The sequence below is a fragment of the Lathamus discolor genome, chromosome 2 (genome assembly GCF_037157495.1).
Source record: "Lathamus discolor isolate bLatDis1 chromosome 2, bLatDis1.hap1, whole genome shotgun sequence".
Classification (NCBI taxonomy): Eukaryota; Metazoa; Chordata; class Aves; order Psittaciformes; family Psittacidae; genus Lathamus; species Lathamus discolor.
Window position 1 is genome coordinate 138,346,995 of NC_088885.1, and position 14,963 is coordinate 138,361,957.

At 37.5% G+C, this 14,963-nt stretch overlaps 1 protein-coding gene across 1 annotated transcript in view; it reads left to right on the top strand.

Annotated features, from left to right (window-relative positions):
- VPS13B (vacuolar protein sorting 13 homolog B) overlaps nt 1-14,963 on the top strand; it is a 439,495-nt gene that overhangs the window by 256,411 nt on the left and 168,121 nt on the right. The window contains exon 30 of the mRNA XM_065668694.1: nt 207-318. Within this exon, the coding sequence (XP_065524766.1) occupies nt 207-318 (112 nt within the window). The remainder of the gene's footprint in view (nt 1-206; nt 319-14,963) is intronic.

Consider the following 14,963-nt stretch of genomic DNA (forward strand, 5'->3'; position numbering starts at 1 on the left):
ACAACAGTGCTATTGTTTTATGGTGTTTCGGTTTTGGGGTTTGTTTCTGGTTGGGTTTTTTTAATGCATTAGTTGTTGCTCCTGTGCAAAACTGAATCTTTAGCAGACATTCTTATTTAGATTTTTTAAGAAATAGTTTTTCAGAGTTTCTGCTACGAGCATTTGACTTTTAATCAAACACATGTTTTCTCTTTTCCTGACTACAGCCAATCCAGCAATTAAAGAAGACACTTTGGTTCTCAAGATTGGATCTGTGTCTATGGCTCCTCAGGCTGACAACCCTCTTAGTAGAGCTGTACTCAGAAAAGACATTTACCAGTAAGTGTTGGAGAGGGGGTTGGGTTTTCATATATGGTCTCAGAAAAATTCATTTTGGGAGAAGTTAATTGATCAATAAAATGGGTACGTGCAGCCTGTAAAAATACTTTTCACATACAATCTTTTGATATTCAAAACCAGGTTTTTCTGATTTTCTTCACTTGTGGGCTTTCAAACCCATTTAGACAAATCAAGTTCTTCTGTGAAGTGCTGATGAATACCAGAATTTAAATGTCAAGTCATTACGAAGCTTAAGCTCACAGATGAGAACATTTTAAGAGGCTTTCTTTTATTCAGCTATGACTAAATTCACCTAAGAGAAAAGGAAATTTTTTGCGACTACCAAAGTGCTCAGTAGCCATATAGTGTGAAAGAGATAGATCTTAATAATATAAATGGTGAACATATATTCGAACTGTAGGATTCTTGATGCCATGTAGATCAAAGCTGAAAGGAACGCAAACTTCTAAGGAACTCTTTCGCTGTAAACACATTTTCTGTGAAAATGCCATGCTCTGGACTGTGTCACTAAGTATGTGCAAACCACACTAATCATATATAGGGAGCAAAACTGGTGAACATATGTAATCAACATGATAAAAGTAATATATGATCCTTAGTAGAGTTGGCACGGTTGCCAGACATGAAAGTATGGTTGCAAATAATATCAAGTGAGAAAAGTCACAGAAATACAGATGAACAAGTGTCTTATACTTCCCGTTGGTCTGTTTTTCAGATGTGGCAATATTTTTAACTACTTCATAGTGCTCTTCAATAGAAATTACAAACATCAAAATCTTTTCCCAGCAGTAAAACATTTACTGCCTAGAAAATGACAGCAAGTTTTACTTTTTGTCAAGACTAGGATTTTTAGGAGACCATGAAGTATCTCCAGTTTCACTTCTGATCACTTAGAAGTTGTAAGAGAGTCTTTTTCTTCATATTTCCATGTGGAAACATTTAAATTAGTGGTTTTGCTTGTATGTTTAGTTATAGTAGTCGATATCTTCTTTTTTTTCTTACTTTTTTTTTTCCCTTCCTTTGTTAAATAAGCATTGTATCTTTTGTATTACTGAGCTTTCATAGAAGAAATCTTACAGCCTGGCACCAACAACAGCTTCGGCTGGCAGGGTCTGATCCAACTGTCTGTGTGCCCACAGATAAGAGACCTTCCCAAGATTTTTACAGGCTTTACCTCCTGCCCTCTCAGTCCAAAGAGTCTCCCATCTCATATCTGAACCAAGTGTAGGTTCCACTTCTCATAGCAACCAAAAATTTATGAGGAAAATCCGCAGTCATAAAGTGGAATCTGCAAGTTCCAGCTCCCATAAGGCTATTCCTGTCACCTACAGGGGATCTGTGTAATATTCCTTGTACACACATTACAAATCAGTGAGTAAGCAACAGGAGGGATGCAGTTTACACCTATAATCAATGAAGCTGTGCCAGTTTATATTTTTGAGTATGATATCTTTGTAATTATGGCTTTGTCTGTAATGCAGAAATTCAGTGCTTTTCAAACCAGAAATCATTCAGTTCCTTAAAGGGTCTGATGCCCTTCTGCTTATGGGTCTCTGGGACTTCTATACATAAATTTTCCCATCTAGATCTGTGCAGTGTATATTTGGCTTCATAGTTTTATACAGTCACAATATGCTTCAGTCCTCCTTTAGAAATCAAGACATTTAATGGGTAAAGTAGGAATAAGCACTGGGCCACAGTCTTATCTCATCTGACTGCTACTGACTTCTTTGTGACCAGTATCACAATACCATGCTTCCTGTATCTTTTTCTGAATAATGTCTGCCATTTTCCATAATTTCCTCTAACTGCTGCTGTCACCATTCTTCTAATTCCTCTGCAGCTGCCAAATGATTCAGTCTTATCTTTGTTCCTTTAATCATCCAATTATACTAGCTTTAGTGTTTTTAAAATACATTGGGCAGAGTGTCAAGTTACTTTGCAGAGTTTTATGAGACAATATTGAAGTTGGTAGTGGGTGGTCTTTTGGTTTTGGGAAGAGGGTGACTATTTTGATTTGTTCAAGCAAGCTTCAATGCTTTCAAGCAGTATAAATTAGTATTTTTTAAGTGAATATATTAAGATTTAAGTTTGGAGTCAAAGTTGGTGCATTTTCTAGTTACATTTTGTTTTTTTGATCCAGAACATACTGTAGTTAAGGTTGAAGATAGCCATTCATTTTCTTACGTGGCAGTCACTGCTATTAGCCCAATGGAGTTGTGAGTGGAGTTAGTTTCACCATTTTTTATTTTTTTTCTTTGGAAAATAAGATAGATACAAAAGTCTTTGTATTGTCAGGGCAGGGGACATGGTGTGTCTTCAATGAAAAAAAAAAAAGTGTTGGGTATTTTTAACACATGGGCCTGATGTTAGTGTTCATTTCTCCAAATACAAGATTTCTTAACTTACACAGTGTTTACCCTTTTTAACCTGGCCAGGGGAGATGGTACTAGATAGCAAAAATGTGTAACAGGCTAATATAGAGTGCTTAAAATTCAATTAGTGAAATGAGCAAACCCACACAATGTGTAACTCATGTATTCTGGTGAAAGATTTCATAGTAAATACCAACAGAGGTAGAAGTAGTACAATATGCAGCTTTGAAGACTCTAAAAGAAAAATACATTACAGCAGCCTGTTGATTACTGAAGAATTAGCTGCTACAACATTCTAATAATCCCAACATGTTGTCTTCTTTTTCCAGCCTCTCTTCTCCTTTAATTTGCTTCTGCTGCTTTTAATAGAATAAAAGAAAATAAATTGTTGTCTGAACCACTGTCTTCACAGTGTTTCTGGAGTGGGGATACAAACTTAATTTGCGGTGTCACTTTGGTTTAAACAGTCTTCTGTTTAAGTCTGAAATACAACCACATGAAATTAATGTCACTTTTGTACTGTTTCATGAGAAAGAATTTTTGCTTCTCATTTAGAAGCTATTCTTCTAAGAAAGCCTGAGAAACATTTTCATGGCTAAAGGCTGAATAGAATTCCCAAAAATCTTTTGAATTTTTCCCATAAATTCATGCAAAAAACCCTGAACGTGCTCATATATCATTAGCAGCATGCCAGTGCATAAAAGGTAAATCTGGAATGGCTGCGGGTCATACTAAATAAACCAGGCCACTTCTGGCCTCTAAGCTGAAGTGACTCCATCTGTGTCTTAGGAAAAATATCGGACTTGCTTAACTTTGAGAGAGAACTAAACTGAAAATGGAATGTTGAGAAACCCATGTGCCTCAAAAGTTTGGGCACAAATATTTTCTCAGGTGATTATTGGAAGTTGGAAATAAATGTGTTGACATGGTAACTTCAGTTTTCTTACAGCATATAGATATTAGTCTAAAAATAACTATTTTCTCCAGTAGAAAACCCGCTAATTTAATCATGTAGTAAACAAAGATGCATATATCATAACAGTATCTATAGGTGCCCTTGAAGAAGTCAACACATTTTCAGCTGTTCACAGTAAGAGACAATTTTCAGTTTTCCCCCTATACTACTAAATCCTAGAAGTCTGTTTGTTTTAGTGATTTTTCATGAACTTCTGATTCTTAAACTCCAGCTAAGGTATGCTTCTTTTCAAACAGAATTGTATATTACCATCAAGAAACGGCCAGTTCTGAAGCAGAACTCTTGTAGTAGATACCAGAAGGGCTCGGGATGGTGAGCAGAGTAAAGGAGATGTATAAAGACGCAAGTGAGGCAGCTGCCTAGCCTGGCTGAAGCGAGGGAAGAGCAGTTAATTGAAACCGAGGAGAAGTTAGATGGTCAAAGGTGTTTCTGCTAAGCAGTGAAGGAGAGAAACATGTTTTTGTGGGTTTTAACTACCTGACCATATTAAACTTGGGATTTGGGAGGAGGGATTTGTTACTTAGAGACAGCTCAGCAAGCTATAGAAAAACAAGGTGATGTGGTCATTTCCTGATGTAATCATGCTGTGTGTGTTAGAACTTTTGAAGTGGCCAAATTAATGGTCAAATACACTGTACAAAACAGAAAAAGGTCTAGCATTTTTGTTCAGGAAGAGTACTGAAATAGGAAGATTATCTTAATGCCCTGGTGGAGTGAAAGTCAGCCAGTTATTTGATCTCATAGAATCATAGAATGGTTTGGGTTGGAAGGGACCTTAAAGATCGTCTAGTTCTAACCGCCGTGCCACGGGCAGGGGCACCTTCCTCTAGACCAGGTTGCTCAAAGCCTCATCCAACCTGGCCTTGACTACTGCCAGGGATGGGGCAGCCACAGCTTCTCTGGGCAACCTGTGCCAGTGCCTGACCACCCTCACAGTGAAGAATGTTTTCCTAATATCTAATCTAAATCTCTCTTCTTTCAGTTTAAAGCTGTTCCCACTTGTTGTGTCACTACAAGCCCTTGTGAAAAGTCCCTTCCCAGCTTTCTTGTAGGTCTCTTTTTTTTAAGTACTGGAAGGCTGCTCTAAGGTCTCCCCTTTTCAGCCTTCTTCAGGCTGAACAACCAAAGCCCTCACAGTCTGTATTCGTAAGAGGGGTGCTCCTTCCCTCTGATCATCTTTGTGGCCCTCCTCTGGACTCGCTCTAGCAGGTCCATGTCCCTGTTATGACGGGGATACCAGAACTGTATGACATACTCCAGGTAGGGTCTCATGAGAGCGTTGTGGAGGGGGAGAACCACCTCACTTGACCTCCTGGTCAGCAAGTCAGAGAAAGTGCATCAGAGGGAAATCTTATAAATACTGTAACTACAAGAATAATGAAGCATCTCTTTGGAGGCAAAAAGTTGAATTTCTCAGTCCTGGGCTCACTCTTGTTTTGCAATGTGGTGTCTAATAAGATAAAAATTCCAGCTGAAGTTTTTCTTTTTCCTTGAGATCTTTGTAAAACACTGTCATCTCTTGATTTCTTGATATGTAACATCAAAGGGATGCTTCTGCTACAGTGCTAGTGTTATGAAATTAGGAACTTAACTGTATGCAACTACACAGAGACTTGTCACAGTTGAGGTGTTTGTAGCATTGTTCACCTAGGAGGACCTCAGTTAAGATTTCTTATTAGCAGTGAGCACTTCTTTAAAAAATGAGCAAACCATCACAAGACCCAGCAATTATATTTCTCTGAAAAATAAGAGGAAGCAGATGCACGTCTCTGCTTAAATGTGAAGCAGCTCCAAGTACAAATTGAGATGATACTTAGTTCTGTTCCTGTGTTGGGATAAGGGCCCTGTTATACCAAATACTGTGCAAGTTGCCTGTTCAATTATGTAGGTAATTGCCATTGGCTGGTTTTGGCCTACTGTGACATGAAACATTAATTAATAGAATTTTAGGGAGTATCCATGAACAGATGGGGTATAATATTGGTAATACAAAAATGAAATGGCTGACAAAGAGCACAGAGAATTCAGGCTGTTGGAAGGCTATTGTAAAAATCTTTTGCTTATGAAGTCCAGAATATATATTGCTAAGCTATCATGTACCAGAAGTTTAGGTGAACTGAATCACAAGCTTTCCTCAGCTTGGCCAGTAAAGAATCTAATTGTTGTCTATGCTCTGGATTCATCATTTTTGAGATCCAAGGATTTCATTCATGTCATACATCAAAGCTTAATAGTCCAGGTCTGAATGTGCCATGGTCATTTTCATGTGTAGATCTTTCATAGATCAAAGCATAAAGCTGTCCTTAGACTGTTTTCAATTTATGAATGTAAATGGAAATTCTTTAAACAGCACCTCCACCCCCCATCTCCCCAACCCTCCATCCTCCAAAAAAGAATTGCATGGCAAAGAGTTTAATCATTAAAGGGTAGTTGTAAATTATTTATTCTTTCGTGAAACTTTTAACCCATACAAGTATTTTTTATTATAAATCTATCTAATCTACTATGTTTTTAATTTTTGTAGTTTACTGTTTTCCATTGTTTAACTCTCAAACATTTATCTTTCTTTTTATTTATTTATTTATTTATTTGTCTTTATTTTGAGGACCTTTATCTAGAACATGCTTGTAATAATCATGTAATGTGCAGAATTAGTTAGCAAAAATCCTTCAGTGAAAAAAGGAGTAATGAACAATCTTGTGTGTATGTGCTGATAGTGAGGGGAAGGAAAGAATGATGGAAGGAGTTTATGTAAGAAGCACATACGTAGCCAGCAGTCTGTGTGGAAATCTGTTTTTTCTTTCAAATGTGGTTTAGAAAATCAAATGCTTTTCAAAGCTTTTCAGCAGCACCCACATCTATAAGCATCTTCTCTTCAGAAATATTTTTTTGTACAGTATTAAGTTGCTGTGCACGTGTTTATATTCAGAAAACTGTACTTTTAAATTATTGTTACAAAAAGCCTGGATTTTCTGTAACTGTAGTATGAGCAAAGAGGTTAATTTTTGATGGTTTCCTTTTCAAGCCAATTAACAGCTAAAAAAAATAATCTTTTTTACATAGAAGTTTTAGTATTAGGATAACTACATGTTTCCCAGAATATGGACCTAATATGAATAATTTCCTTTGAAGAGTTGATTATTTTATAAAGGTTATTTTATAAAGGTTATAATAAAACTTATTTTCCATGCTTCATTGAAACTTATTTGGTAGGTAAAAAAGGAATTAGCTAATGCTGATTAAGTTTCTTTATTTTTCCTTAATAATGGCCACAAAGATAATCAGTGAATCAGATTATTAAAATGTGCATATGTACCACAAGAAATTGGAAAAAGTTAAAGTTACAATGCATTATAAAATCTCTATTGCAGTTAATTCTTTAATTTCAAAATGGATAAACTGCAGAGGTAAATGTTAGTATTTCAAGGAGAGGTTTTCCTGTTACTGCATAGAAGTTGTGAAACAGGGTCACGCTGGCACCATGTTCAGATCTTCCTGCGATTAGGCAAAAAAATTGTAACAGTGACTATTTTAAACTTAATCCTGTAATATATTTTCTGATTTTAAACCAGGATAGGGGTTTTATTCCTCAAGAAATGCCGTCATTTTTTTTGTTTGTTTTTAACAGGATTCTCTCTACATTTAATTTGGATTTTGCATTTTGTTGGTTTTTATTTTTTTCATTTAATAATCTTTAGCTTTATTAATTGTTGAATTGAGGGTTAAATCAAAATACTGATAGGAAATAGCAAGTTCTAAATATTGCCCTTTGCTGCTGTACCTGAACCCATGGGGTTTTTAGCATAATGACCTTAAGAATGTCATCTTTATCTTCTGTAAGTAAGTTATACCTCTCTCTGAAACATCTGAAACAGGGCTTGGAAGAAGTCTTTTCCTGCCTTGCATTTTTCTCTTCTTCTATCTTTAGCGGGGGGGGGGGGGTATAAAAGTCTGCTTAAACCTTTCACCCAGTAAAATATGCATATATATGGATAGCATTACATGGAAACACCATTCCTAATTAACATTGGCATGTTTGAAGCTATAGCAGCAGTTATTAATTTAAAACCCTTAGTGGAAACTAATTGTAAAATAACAGCTGGAACTGCCCATTTAGTTTCAGAAATGTAGCTTGTTAATTACCAAATACCAAAAGCTATATAAAGCTAAATTTATCTTCAGAATTCTACTTTTAAAATGTTCAGCATGAACTATCAATCTTATTTTTACTTGGAATTTCTGTAATTGTCAGTTTTACTGGAATCTCCAATAATATGTAACAAATTTGCCTAAATGCATATATTTGAAATTCTCGACTATGACAGTCGAAATAACATAATTTCATAATAGGCATTTCTGCAACTTTTTTTTTCTTTAATTCTTCAGTTTAATCACTGTGTGCTCAGTACACGTACCCACTTTATGTTTTTTCCTTTGAAATATGTTTTATAGAAACATTCCTATCAAAAACTACTGGCAATACTGTGTCATTTTAAGCATCCATTTGTTTGTTAATCAAGGCAGCTGTTCTTGAAACCTTATTAAACATGTCAGGAAAAATACTAAATAGGTCAGGAAGAAAAGTAAATGGCAATAATAAAGGAATTATAATTCATTCAAACAGAGCAAAGTTGAAGTATGTAAAATTGTCGAAGTTATTTTTTGAAGTCTCCTAGTAACTCTCAAACAATGCATGTGTTTAAAAAACAAATTTAATACTAAAAATAGCATCCCTCCTTAATGACATATCTTCAATTTTGGTTTGGGAACATTCTATCTGTGAAGTTCTTCCTTTCAGTTGGCACACTGTTTCTGACTTGGCTGAGTTATTTGCACAGCTGTGTTCTTTACCTTAGCAGCATCTCAGCCCTTGGTGAGGAGAAGTGAGGAGGAATGAAATTAGTTTGTATGGAGATTCACAGAGATGTGTTTATGTGTGCCCAAGAGTCCTGCTCTACAGTTAGGCAGAGTTTTTGAAGGGCAACTTCATAGATCTCTCAAATTCCTTCAAGTTCGACCTGGAAGTTCATGGGAACTTGCTCGCGTGTTTGGGAGGGACTCCAAGTAGCGAGGCATGGTGAGGATAACCCCACGTTGTGGAGGTGCCTGTTCTTTAGCAGTGCAGCGCAACACGGCAGTCTTCCCAGGCCACATGTACCAGTTCCAGATCAGTGCCTGGCTAGCTATGACTGACTTGCACTCACGCTTCAGTGGGCGAATATGCTGATGATAACCTCATGTTCAGGCATTGTTTTGGCTGTTTGCCTCACTCTAGACCATTTGCAAAGAGGTGAAGGAGTTGAAGTACAGTGAAGATCTCAGTGCTTAGGGCAACCATAGTTTTTCTGGTAAATCTTTTGAGCTTACAGTGTGGTTATGGTTGTTTCATTATTCAGGTATAGTTCATTCTAAATGTGTATGATTTAAAACGAAATTGGAAATAAGTTTTCAGCCTGTCTTTAAACTGTGCTGTGTGTTCAGGTCTTGAAATTCTCAGGTCAATCAGTTCAGCTGTGAACTTGGGAGACGGGCATGAGAGAAGCATCACTTCAAAAACAGGCTACAAAGTGTTCAATACTATATTTTGTATGATTTATTGTAGCATGTACTCCATGTCTTTGTTTAATAAAGGTGCCATCATTTAACAGCTTAAGGTCAGAAGTAAATAGCAGTTGTAAAGTAAAACTTTCACAAGGGCGCTGCTTTCTCTGTTGTGGTAGCGTGCTATACTTCGTTCTATAAAAAGGTTTCTCAGCTGCGGGTGATCTTAACTACCGTATGTTCTGCTAAATCAAAGCTAAGTTAAAGATACACAGCAGCCTGAACTCAGAGTCTCCTTGGTCTTCTGATATTTCTTTGCTGTTTCAAATACTGGTTTAACACAGTTAATTAGCATTTGCTGTGTGGTATATATGGAACTTGACATGTGACGTTCATACAGCTTCAGTTTTGAAATCTCTTGATTTCAAAAATCTGTTTGAAATGGTTTTGGTGACTGAGTGGAGGAGAGATTAGGGCTTCCTTTGTACTGGTTTGGGGTGCCGTTTAATGTAGTTTTTTCTATTTCATTAAAAAAAAGTCAGTTCTGGCTGTGATGAAGCCTATTACCTGTTATAGTGAAGCCAATTAGAATCAAGCAAATCAACAAAAATTGTTTATTAGCTTTAAACATTTAAAACTTTTTATTATGTTCTGTTATCATTTTACATACTGAAATGCTCACTATTTTTAACTACTTGCCTTAATATTTCCTGATCTTTAGATGATGAATTCTTGTTATGCATAGGGTTTTTTATTGAGACCTTACGGTTATTACAGTTCTTGTTATCTTCTCCCTGGAAAGAGTAATTTCTTCTTTGTTTCATAATCTTTAGCACATTTAAAATAAACGCCTCAGAAATCTCACATCTCTTTCTCCTCAACCAGCACCAAAAGACACTACCTTCACTGAAATCAGGTTGTGTAACTATTTGCTTCCCTGAACTTTAATAATGGTCCTCCATCTCTCCCATTTGAAAATATTTCTGAACCTGTTAATTTTCCCCAAAGTTAATTCTTGATTTACCATGGTGGAGAAAAGACATGTCAGATGTCAGAAGAGCTCCTTGAGTTAGAGAAGTCAGCTCACCCTTTTGCACCGAAGCAAGTGATGTGCAGACTGGCCGTGCCCAGTGAAGGGGCTAAAGGAATAAGGCATGGCCCCGGTTTCCTTGTGTCAGCCCAGAGGGGGGTGGATATAAATGTTGATTTTTAATGTTACTTTAGCCACAGTGTTCCTTGAGCAGTAACGGTGGCACCTATGTTACAAATCTAAACTCAAGCTGTTCTAAGACCTTCTCTGTGCTGCTCCATGGTGTTGCTGATAGAACCTGTGTATATTGTGCTGGCTGAGGGAGCTGAAAGAGCTGAAAAATTTTGGGGCATCAGGTAATTTTCTTCAATCAGGTCATTGCCCTGAGCTTGTTTATTGTATAGGTACACAAGGATTAGCCCTAGCAAAAAAGTAGCATTGCAGCAGCCTGGATTTGAATCAGCTTAATATGCCTTCATGCTTTGGGCTTTTGAAACACAGTACAGAATCTGACACTTTGAACTAAGAATTTTAATAAAATTCTGAGATTCAGCATTAACATTATTAAACAAAGTGTAACAGTTTAAAAAGGTAAGCAAAAAAAGGCACAAAGACATTAAATACCATTTAAAAATCCCAGGATACATTACACAGTTTATGTACTGAGCAACATGAGTGCAATGAAAACTATTTCAGGTAAGCTGTAAAACTGGAAAATAAAAGGTGATCTGAAAGTTGGAGTTGGTTTTTTGATGTGAGTTGTGTTGTATGTTTTATATAATTGATTGATGGCTTGGCTTCGCGAGCGAGGATTTGGGAAGGGCTTTAACCACGTTTACTGCAAGCACAATGACCAAGGGCATGTGGGATATGCAAATCTGGTTGGAAAAAAGGTTGCTTAGGCAATCAGGAAGTGTCCGACCAGGACTGTAAAAAACTTTGATAATGTTGCTTTATAACATAAAATGTAACCACTAATAGGAAACGTTTTACATTATAAAGCAACATTATTGAAGTTTTTACATTTCTTCTTTCACGTTACCTCCCTTTAATCTTTTTTTTTCTATAACCAAGTAGCTTTATAGTCTTCCTGTTAGTGAGGAGAACAAGGAATGAGGGGAGGTGTTTGGCTTTCTGTTAATGTGGGAGAAAATAATTAGTTAATCCTTAGGAATTAATGCCATTTTAAGAGTTGGAGTGCTTCCCCTATACAAGTTACTTAAGTATTGTTCAGTTACTTTACACAAACTCCTAATAGTTTCTTCCCAGGTTTTCCCTTGCTGTTTCTTAAAATAAATCTACGTATCAAGATTACTTTTCAGTAATGAATGTTCCTAATAATAAAAATTAACATCCAAAAGTCTTGGCTGTGATAAGAAATTTCTCCTAAAATAATGTGGTAAAGCTTTAAAAACCTTATTATTCTATGCAGTTTTCTTCTTAACTGTTTGTGAGTAAATATACTTTTCATTAGATTTGGTTTCATCAAGTGTTTTGTTTGTTGAAAAGCATTTTCCAGTAATATATAAAGCAGACGTTTTTACTTTGTGACGTTTTTTTACTATAACAGCATCTCAAGGTAAATATAATGCAAGTTATGTGCTTCTGTTATTGCAAAAACAATATCCCATTTGTAATGAGACATTTGTTAACTTCTGTATACAGATTGTGGTTCATTCCATAAATATTTGTGGGTTCTCTGATGTCCCTCACAGGGTTTTATCTATGACAAATTCATACCACAGTTCTTAAACTACTTTTTGGATAGATTTCTTTCTTTTGCAAAACTGTTCGCCAGTGTCTCTTTGCCATTTAATGTTTTTGAGTATTCCTAATTAATTTCTCAATTATTTAACAAAAAGGATTATCAGAAATATAGAATCATAGAATAGTTAGGGTTGGAAAGGACCTCAAGATCATCCAGTTCCAACCCCCCAGCCATGGGCAGGGACACCTCACACTAAACCATCTCACCCAAGGCTTTGTCCAACCTGGCCTTGAACACTGCCAGGGATGGAGCATTCACAACCTCCCTGGGCAACCTATTCCAGTGCCTCACCACCCTCACAGGAAAGAACTTCTTCCTTACATCCAATCTAAACTTCCCCTGTTTAAGTTTGAACCTGTTACCCCTTGTCCTGTCTCTACAGTGCCTGATGAAGAGTCCCTTCCCGGTATCCCTATAGGTCCCCTTCAGATACTGGAAGGCTGCTATGAGGTCTCCACGCAGGCTTCTCTTCTCCAGGCTGAACAGCCCCAACTTCCTCAGCCTGTCTTCATACGGGAGGTGCTCCAGTCCCCTGATCATCCTTGTGGCCCTCATCTGGACTTGTTCCAGCAGTTCCATGTCCTTTTTATGTTGAGGACACCAGAACTGCACACAATACTCCAGGTGAGGTCTCACAAGAGCAGAGTAGAGGGGCAGGATCACCTCCTTCGCCCTGCTGGTCACACTCCTTTTGATGCAGCCCAGGATACGATTGGCTTTCTGGGCTGCAAGTGCACACTGCCGGCTCATGTTCATTTTCTCATCGACCAGCACCCCCAAGTCCTTCTCCGCAGGGCTGCTCTGAATCTCTTCTCTGCCCAACCTGTAGCTGTGCCTGGGATTGCTCCAACCCAGGTGTAGGACCTTGCACTTGGCATGGTTGAACTTCATAAGGTTGGCATCATCCCACCTCACAAGCGTGTCAGGGTCCCTCTGGATGGCATCCCTTCCCCCCAGCGTATCAACCGAACCACACAGCTTGGTGTCATCGGCAAACTTGCTGAGGACGCACTCAATCCCACTGTCCATGTCAGTGACGAAGATGTTGAACAAGACCGGTCCCAACACCGATCCCTGAGGGACACCACTCGTTACTGGTCTCCAGCTGGACATTGTGCCATTGACCACAACTCTTTGTGTGCGGCCATCCAGCCAGTTCTTTATCCACCGAGTGGTCCATCCATCAAATTGATATCTCTCCAATTTAGAGAGAAGGATGTCGTGTGGGACAGTGTCAAATGCTTTGCACAAGTCCAGGTAGATGATGTCAACTGCTTTACCCTTATCCATCAATTCTGTAGCCCCATCATAGAAGGCCACCACATTGGTCAGGCAGGATTTCCCCTTAGTGAAGCCATGCTGGCTGTCACCAAGCACCTTGTTGTTTTTCATGTGCCTTAGCATGTTGTCCAGGAGAATGTGCTCCAAGATTTTACCAGGCACAGAGGTGAGACTGACTGCTCTGTAATTCCCTGGGTCTTTCATTTTCCCCTTCTTGAAAATGGGGGTTATATTTCCCTTTTTCCAGTTGTTGGGAACTTCACCTGACTGCCATGATTTTTCAAATATGATACAGAATAGTTATATGTTATTTGGGCATATTTCTGTATGGGATGCTATTCAAGATCCCCATACCAAATTAAGTCCTTGATACTGTTATCCTGAACAAATTAAATTGTATTGTTTAACTGAGTATGAGTCCTTGCCCGTACTCATTTTTCAAGGTAGCTTAGCGTTCAACCACCTTAGGTACAGTCAGAAGTCACGCTTAATGTTTCTTGTGTTTAAGCTTTCACTGTGCACACTATATATCACCCATTATTTACAGCAGCATAATTGCTCCAGCTGATTATGTTGCGGTAAAAAAAAAAAGGAAACAGATTAAACCCAGATTAAAATGTTATGTACAGTGTTTATGTTGAGTTTCAGAATCTTTTTTTTTTCTTAAAAATCACTACCAATTTTTTTTCTTTTGGGACTGGTTAATATTGTTATGGCGTTTATTGGCTGTAGGACACAAAGTTATATGTAGTATTTTTCAGCCTCTAAGGACATTTTTCATGCCCTCTGATACTTTTTGTTGTTAGGGGTTTTTTTCCTGTGAGAAGGCAATGGCTAACACTGGTATGTTAACGGCAAACACAAGTGCATGTTGAGAGTAATAAAATACAGAGATAGTATCAGGCATCTCCATAGAGATGATTCAATGTCAGTGGTTGGCATAAATCACAGCTACTCCATTTTCTAGCATGATAGTCTGTGTTCTCCCGCAATGAAAAATAAACATATGTGTAGGTGGTACAAATAGAATATAGGAGTATCTATACATAGATACATCCTGTAAATGCAGGACAAGGACAGAACAGATTTGAACTCTTCCTGATAACCAAAGTTATTTAACTATTGAATAGTATCATTTAATTTTTCTGTGTCACATTTTTTCAAGGAACAGGAAGAAGCTTGCAGATAGCAAATCCACCTGCCAAGCAAATCTGAAGTGGTTAGGTTTCCCAGTTTAAGTTTGGATATGTGTGTACATATATATTCAGGAAAAAATCAGAGGGATGCAGTTCTCTGGTATGTGTTGGTTCAGGCGAGATTGGATGAAGCCTTGGGTGACATGGTTTAGTGTGAGGTGTCCCTGCCCATGGCAGGGGGGTTGGAACTAGATGATCTTGAGGTCCTTTCCAACCCTAACTATTCTATGATTCTATGACTTTTTTGCAATACACTTTATTCTTCAGACAGCATTCAGTGGTTGATTTGCCATGTTCTTGGCATAATAAAAAAATGCCTTATATATTATGTGACAAGTGTTGTACAAGTTGCTTCCTAAAAATAGTTTTTAAAACCTGCATATCGTATTCTTTACACGTTGCACCTCATAAAAAATTTAAGAAACTTTAGTAAACTGGACTGAAACTGACTATAGAT